The sequence below is a fragment of the Cetorhinus maximus genome, unplaced genomic scaffold (genome assembly GCF_964194155.1).
Source record: "Cetorhinus maximus unplaced genomic scaffold, sCetMax3.hap1.1 HAP1_SCAFFOLD_2900, whole genome shotgun sequence".
In the NCBI taxonomy this organism is placed as follows: Eukaryota; Metazoa; Chordata; class Chondrichthyes; order Lamniformes; family Cetorhinidae; genus Cetorhinus; species Cetorhinus maximus.
In genome coordinates, this window is record NW_027598831.1 from 22794 (window position 1) to 31003 (window position 8210).

Genomic DNA, 8210 nt, shown 5'->3' on the forward strand with positions numbered 1-8210 from the left:
TTCCAGAGCTCAGAGCACCCCTCCAGGCAGCTGAAGGCACGGCCGCCAATGGCGGAGCGATGGGAATCGGGGAAAGGCTCGAGAGGCCGGAATTGGAAGAGCGCAGAGATCTCGGAGGGTTGTAGGAGGTTACAGAGATAGGGAGGGTTGTAGGGGGCTGGGGTGGGGGGTGGGGGGGGGGGGGGACTCGAGCATCAGGAAGAACGAGGTCCAAGGCCCCATCAAGAGGCCTCGACCTTGGGGCAGGGAGGAAAGTCGAGAGGCCCGGGAGATGGGGAATAAATCGGTGAAACTAGGCCTGAGGCCCCATTGACAGGCCTTACCTTCAGGAGGGGAGGGAGGCTGGGCGGGGTGAAGAGGATCGAGCATCAGCAGGACTAGGCCCAGGCCCCATTGAGGGGCTTCAACCTTCAGGAAGAGAGTAACACTGGGGGAGGAGGGGGCAATTGAGCATCAGCAGGACTAGACCCCAGGTCCCATTGGGAGGCCCCAACCTTCAGGAACAGATGAAGGTCGGGGAGGAGGGGGGAATCGAGCACCAGTAGGACTAGGCCCCAGGCCCCATTGACAGGCCTCGAAGTTGAGGAGGGGAGGAAGGTCGGGGGAGGAGGGGGGAATCGAGCGCCAGCAGGACTAGGCCCCAGGCTCCGTGGACAGGCCTCAACCTTGAGGGGAGAAAGGTCGGGGGAGGAGGGGGGAATCGAGCGCCAGCAGGACTAGGCCAAGGCCCCATTGACAGGCCTCAACCTTGAGGAGGGGAGAAAGGTCGGGGGAGGAAGGGGGGAATCGAGCGCCAGCGGGACTAGGCCCCAGGCCCCGTGGACAGGCCTCAACCTTGAGGAGGGGAGGAAGGTCAGGGGGGAGGAAGGGGGGAATCGAGCGCCAGCAGGACTAGGCCCCAGGCCCCGTGGACAGGCCTCAACCTTGAGGAGGGGAGGAAGGTCAGGGGGGAGGAAGGGGGGAATCGAGCGGCAGCAGGACTAGGCCCCAGGCCTCGTGGACAGGCCTCAACCTTGAGGTGGGGAGAAAGGTCTGGGGAGGAAGGTCAGGGGAGATGGGGGGAATCGAGTGCCAGCAGGACTAGGCCCCAGGCCCCATTGACAGGCCTGAACCTTGAGGAGGGGAGGAAGGTCGGGGGAGGAGGGGGGAATCGAGCGCCAGCAAGACTAGGCCCCAGGTCCCATTGACAGGCCTCAACCTTGAGGAAGGTCGGGGGGAGGCATAGATGAGAAAGAGAGAGAGAGAGTTCAGAGTTTATTCACCAGGGCCAATCCCTCTACCTTTGTTCCCAGGACCGGTACGACATGTCCGGAGTGCGACACGCCTTTCTGCTCTGTGTCAAAGAGGGTAGAAGAGGCGCTGAGCAGGACGTTGAGAAAGTGGAAAAGCTCTTGCAGGAGTTTAACTTTGTCCTTAGTGAGCCCTGCATCGACCCTAACAATGAGGTAAGGCTTTCAAGTCTTTAACCCTTCGGCCAGCAGCGGCAGCGAGGACGCTGGTCATTCTGTGGCGGACGGCGAGGTGTAGGCTTCCCTGAGCGATACGAGTCCCCCCGCCGGATTAATGTTGGCGCTCCCGGTTCAGCCAGAGGCCGGCCGGATTTGTCTCACGACCTGCCTCTCGTTTGCTCAGGAAATAGTCCGGGAGGTGGCGGCGTTCCGGGACAACGTCAACAAGTCTCCGGATGTCAGCTCAGTGTTCGTCTTCCTCATGGCACACGGCGACAAGGGGAAAATTTTGGGAACCGACCGAGGGGAAGGCGTGGAACTGAAAGAGATCTTCACCCTGTTCGATAATAAAAACTGCACCGGACTCCAGATGAAGCCAAAAGTCTTTGTGACCCAAGCTTGCAGAGGAAGTAAGTGGCGACATGTGGATGGCGGTGGACAACTCACTGGGGGAGGAGCCTCCGCAAATACCCCCCCATCCTCAGTGATGGGGGGAGCCCAGCACATCAGCGCAATAGATAAGGCTGAAGCATTCGCAACCACCTTCAGCCAGAAATGGCCGAGTGGATGACCCATCTCGGCCTCCTCCGGAGGTCCCCAGCATCACAGGTGCCAGTCTTCAGCCAATTCAATTCACCCCACGTGATATCAAGAAATGGCTGAAGGCACTGGATACTGCAAAGGCTGTGGGCCCTGACAATATTCCGGCAATAGTACTGAAGACTTGTGCTCCAGAACTTGCCGGGCTCCTAGCCAAGCTGTTCTGGTACAGATACAACACTGGCATCTATCCGGCTACATGGAAAATTGCCCAGGTATGTCCTGTACACAAAAAGCAGGACAAATCCAACTCGGCCAATTACCGCCCCATCAGTCTACTCTCGATCACCAGCAAAGTCATGGAAGGGGTCATCAACAGTGCTATCAAGCGGCACTTGCTTAGCAATAACCTGCTCACTGATGCCCAGTTTGGGTTCTGCCAGGGCCACTCAGCTCCTGGCCTCATTACAGCCTTGGTTCAAACATGGACAAAAGAGCTGAACTCCCGAGGTGAGGTGAGAGTGACTGCCCTTGACATCAAGGCCGCATTTGACTGAGTATGGCATCAAGGAGCCCTAGCAAAACCTGAGTCAGTGGGAATCAGGGGGAAATCTCTCCGCTGGTTGGAGTCATACCGAGCACAAAGGAAGATGGTCATGGTTGTTGGAGGTCAGTCATCTCAGCTCCAGGACATCACTGCAGGAGTTCCTCAGGGTAGTGTCCTCGGCCCAACCATCTTCAGCTGCTTCACCAATGACCTTCCTTCCATCATAAGGTCAGAAGTGGGGATGTTCACTGATGATGGCACAATGTTCAGCACCATTCACGACTCCTCAGATACTGAAGCAGTCCATGTCCAAATGGAGCAAGACCTGGACAATATCCAGGCTTGGGCTGACAAGTGGCAAGTAACATTCACACCTCACAAGTGCCAGGCAATGACCATCTCCTACAAGAGAGAATCCAACCATCGCCCCTTGACATTCAATGGCATTACCATCACTGAATCCCCCACTATCAACATCCTGGGGGTTACCATTGACCAGAAACTGAACTGGACCCAGTCATATAAATACTGTGGCTACAAGAGCAGGTCAGAGGCTGGGAATCCTGCGGTGAATAACTCACCTCCTGACTCCCCAAAGCCTGTCCACCATCCACAAGGCACAAGTCAGGAGTGTGATGGAATACTCTCCACTTGCCTGGATGAGTGCAGCTCCCACAACACTCAAGAAGCTCGACACCGTCCAGGACAAAGCAGCCCCGCTTGATCGGCACCCCATCCACAAACATTCACTCCCTCCACCACCGACGCACAGGGGCAGCAGTGTGTGTGTACCATCTACAAGATGCACTGCAGCAACTCGCCAAGGCTCCTTCGACAGCGCCGCCCAAACCCACCACCTCTACCACCTAGAAGGACGAGGGCAGCAGACACATGGGGAACACCACCACCTGCAAGTTCCCCTCCGAGCCACACTCACCATCCCGACTTGGGAATATATCGGCCGTCCCTTCACTGTCGCTGGGTCTAAACCTGGAACTCCCTCCCTAACAGCGCCATGGGTGTACCTACGCCACATGGGACTGCAGCGGCTCAAGAAGGCAGCTCACCACCCACCTTCTCAAGGGGCAATTAGGGACGGGCAGCAAATGCCGGTCTAGCCAGCGACACCCACATCCCGTCAACGAATTAGGAAAAATGGTTCCATGGGTTGGCGGATGCTTGTAAATTGCAGCTCCCACCTGTTACCAGGGGCAGGGCAGGGGCTGGGGGGGGGTGAGTTCAACTTTATCCAGCTCTGGGAGAAAGGATATTCCGTGGGAAATGTTTGTCAGTGTTTACCGCGAAGGTGACTCATCGCGAATATTTTCTTTGTTTCTCCAACAGAACAGAAAGATCACGGGGTCAAAAGTCATTTAGAATTCCGATCCTTAAACCAGGACGATGAAGAGGAGACTGTGGAAGCAACTCTGCCGACAATGACCGACACCTTTACTGTCTATCCCGCGCAGCTGGGTGAATACATATCCTTCTCTATCCAGCCCTTCCCCACCTCTTCCAGTGCCAGACCTGCCCTGGGATACAGTCCCATGGGATCACCTCCACCCTGGTACCTCCCTACAAGTCACGTCAGACGCTTCCACACAGTCCAAGGGAGCTGTTGGTCACGATTCACGGAGCCACGATCCCAGTGGCCGGAGTCCTAATCCCGATCCCGGAGTCCCGATCCAGGTTCCCGGAGTCCTAATCAATCCCGGTTCCGGAGGCCCAATCCCAGTTCCTGGGACTGCGACCCCAGATCACGGGGCCCAATCCCGCTTCCCGGTTCCCCGATACCGGTTCCCGGAGCCCCGATCCCAATCCCAGGAAAGCCGATCCTGCTTCTCGGAGTGCTGATCCTGGTTCCCGGAGTCCCGATCCCGGTTCCCGGAATCCCGGTCCATTCCGGTTCCGGAGACCCAATCGCAGTTCCTGGGACTGCAACCCCAGATCACGGGGCCCAATCCCAGTTCCCGGTTCCCCGATCCCGGTTCCTGGAGTGCTGATCCCGGTTCCCGGAGTCCCGATCCCGGTTCCCCAATCCCGGTTCCCAGAGTCCCGATCCCGGTTCCCCAATCACGGTTCCCGGAGTCCCTATCCTGGTTCCCGGTTCACCGATCCCGGTTCCCGGAATCCCTATCCTGGTTCCCGGAGTGCTAATCCCAGTTCCCGGAGTCCCTATCCCGGTTCACGGAGTCCCGATCCTGGTTCCCGGAGTCCCGATCCCGGTTCGCCAATCCCGGATCCCGGAGACCCGACCCCGGTTCCCGGAGTACCAATCCCGGTGCCCGGAGTCCCGATCCCGGAGTCCTGATCCCGGTTCCCCGATCCCGGTTCCCGGAGTCCCGATCCCGGTGCCCGGAGTCCCGATCCCGGTGCCCGGAGTCCCGATCCCGGTTCCCCTATCCTGGTGCCCGGAGTCCCGATCCCGGTTCCCGGAGCCTCGATCCCGGTTCCCGGAGCCTCGATCCCGGTTCCCGGAATCCCTATCCCGGTTCCCGGAGTGCTAATCCCAGTTCCCGGAATCCCGACCCCGGTTCCCGGAGTCCCGACCCCGGTTCCCGGAGTCCCGACCCCGGTTCCCGGAGTCCCGACCCCGGTTCCCGGAGTCCCGACCCCGGTTCCCGGAGTCCCGACCCCGGTTCCCGGAGTCCCGACCCCGGTTCCCGGAGTCCCGATCCCGGTTCCTCGATCCCGGTTCCCGGAGTCACGATCCCGGTTCCCAGAGTGCCGATCCCGGTTCCACGATCCCAGTTCCCGGAGTGCCGATCCCGGTTCCCGATCCCGGTTCCCGGAGTCCCGATCCCGGTTCCCGGAGCCCCGATCCCGGTTCCCGGAGCCCCGATCCCGGTTCCCGGAGTCCCGATCCCGGTTCCCAGGGTCCCGATCCCGGTGCCCGGAGTCCCGATCCCTGTTCCCGGTTCCCCGATCCCGGAGCCCTGATCCAGGTTCCCGGAGTCCCTATCCCGGTTCCCGGAATGCTGATCTCAAGCCCTGGAGCTGTGACCCCGGTTCCTGATCCCACGGCCGAATCCCGTGACCACCCCTCCTCTCTCTGTTGGCCGCGTTCCCAAAGTTTCGGGTCACCTGCAAACATTGAGGGCGACGCGTTCCCCCCCCCACCAAGCTCAGCTCATTGTCTATACACGGGGGGTGGGGCTCCCAGTCTCAGGATAAGGGGGTGGCCATTTCGGACTGGAGATGAGGAGGAATTCCTTCCCTCCGAGGGTTGGGAATCTTTGGAATTCCCGACCCCCGGAGGGAGCTCAGTCGCCGAGCGTACTCGGGACGGGGGGGAACCGAGAGACTTTCGGACACCGAGGGATAGGGGCAGGGAAAGTGGGGTCAAGGGTCAAGACTGAGCCATGATGGCATTGGGTGGAGGGGGGGAGCGGGCTCGAGGGGCCGAATGGCCTCCCCTCTCTCTTGTGGTCCTTCCCTGCGACTCGAGGATGTCTCAATCCATTTGACAGGCACCGAGGTGCTTCAGAAGCGGCCCTTGTGAAGGGCATCCTATCTGAGCACAGCAAGATCCCACAAGCAGGGATCCGACGAATGACGAGATAATCTGTTTCAGTGCTGGTCACTGAGGGACAAATGCCGGCCTCAGCACGAACACCGCCCCTCATTCCCCCCCCTCAAAAGCCCCCCGCCCCTCTCCCCCACCACCACCCCACAACACCTTCCCCTCCCCCAAAACCATCACCCTTCTTCCAATAAAGCCACCTGTGCTGTGACATAAGCTACGAAAATGGAGGTTCCCCCTCCCCATTCAGGCCCTTCCCCCACCCCCGCTACCTGACCATCTTTCCCAGTCAGTGGAAATAGGTCAGATCATAAGAGCTAGGAGCAGGAGGAGGCCATTCAGCCCCTCGAGACTGCTCCCCCATTCAATAAGTTCATGGCCGATCTGATTGTTCCTCAACTCCACTTTCCTGCCCCTCCACCCCCCCCATAGCCCTCGACTCCCCCCTCGTCGATCAGAAATCTGTCTCACTCGGCCTTGAATATATTCAGTGACCCGGCCCCCACTGCTCTCTTGGGGGGGGGAGAGAATTCCACAGACTGACCACCCTCTGAGAGAAGAAATTCCTCCTCATCTCCGTCTTCAATGGGAGACCCCTCATTCTGAAACTGTGCCCCCTCCCCTCGTTCTAGATTCCCCTCCCACGAGGGGCGGGTAACATCCTCTCAGCATCCACCCTGTCAAACCCCCTCCCCTCAGAATCTGATATGTTTCAATAAGATCACCTCTCATTCTTCTAAACTCCAATGGGTAGAGGCCCAACCTGCTCAACCTTTCCTCATCAGACAAACCCCCTTCGTCCCAGGAATCGGCCGAGTGAACCTTCTCTGAACGGCTTCCGATGCGAGTCTGTCCCTCCTGAAGTAAGGGGACCAGAACTGTCCACAGTGACCCAGGAGCGGCCTCACCAACGCCCTGTCCAGTTGTAGCAAGACTTCCCCACTTTTATACTCCATCCCCCCCCTCGCAATAAAGGACAACTTTCCATTTGTCTTCCTCATCACTCGCTGCATCTGCATACCAACTATTTTGTGATTCATGTACCAGGACACCCAGATCCCTCTGCACCGCAGCCTTCTCCAGTCTCTCTCCATTTCAATAATATTCTGCTTTTCTATTCTTCCTGCCAAAGCTTTCCCACATTATACTCCGTCTGCCAAATTTTTGCCCACTCACGCAACCTACCGATATCCCTTTGTATCCTCCTCACAGCTTACTTACCTGCCCTACCTTTGCGTCGGCGGCAAATTTGGCCACAACGCGCTCGATCCTTTGTATCCTCCTCACAGCTTACTTACCTGCCCTACCTTTGCGTCGGTGGCAAATTTGGCCACAACGCGCTCGGTCCCTTCACGCAAGCCGTGAGTAACGGCTTGCAAGTTGTCGGGGTAGCCGCACTGTTACATTACGTTACATTAGCGAGTTAAGACGGGGGGGGGGGATAAATTGTACGACCCACAGCAACCTGCCTCTTAACAGCCTTCCGCTCTCTCGTTGAGGGGTTAGGAAGGTCTCCCATCGATCTCTCAATCTTCCTCCGATCCATCTTCCATCCAAAGAGGGCACTGCCGCCCGATGGGCACTCCCTGTGCCTCGCCCCCCTGTACGACACCCATCTACGTACCAACTACTGGGGTTGTGGGGGTTGCGGGGGGGGTGAAGTCGTGTTGGAGGGTAGCCCAGTGTCAGTCATCTGTCTAACTGTCCTGGCCCCCAGTGGGTCCAGGACAAGAGGCTGAGGGCGCGTCCAGGTCCATTTTGGTTTTTTTTTTGGGGGGGGGGTGCGGTGGGTGTGGGGTTTACATCGCGCTGACCAGTCATATCCTGGCCTTCCCCGAGCCGTTGGGAGATAAAGGGAGGTGGACAGGAAGGCCGTCTAGTCTCACGGGAACCCGAGAAGGGCAGCCTGGTCAAAAGTTGGACCCCCACCGAGGTCAAAGTGTTTGAGAAGAGGGGCAGAAGGTACCTGCTTATTCAGGACCCCCTCAATTTCTCTCACACGCAGGTCACGTGGCTTATCGTACCCCTGAGAAAGGGTCGACGATGATCACGCTAATGGTGAAGTGTTCCGGGATTTCGGGAGCAGCTTCCACCTCTACGATCTCTTCGTCAAGGTGAGTGGAACCTGCGTCAGGCGGCGGAGGTGACGGGG

At 58.6% G+C, this 8210-nt stretch overlaps 1 protein-coding gene across 1 annotated transcript; it reads left to right on the forward strand.

Annotated features, from left to right (window-relative positions):
- Window positions 1-1293: 1293 nt before the first annotated feature.
- LOC144677695 (caspase-14-like) lies at window positions 1294-8205 on the forward strand. The gene is given in 5 exon segments (XM_078537731.1): window positions 1294-1445; window positions 1633-1858; window positions 3880-4008; window positions 8064-8114; window positions 8117-8205. Coding segments are annotated over 5 exon segments (636 nt in total). The 5' UTR covers window positions 1294-1304.
- Window positions 8206-8210: the final 5 nt, after the last annotated feature.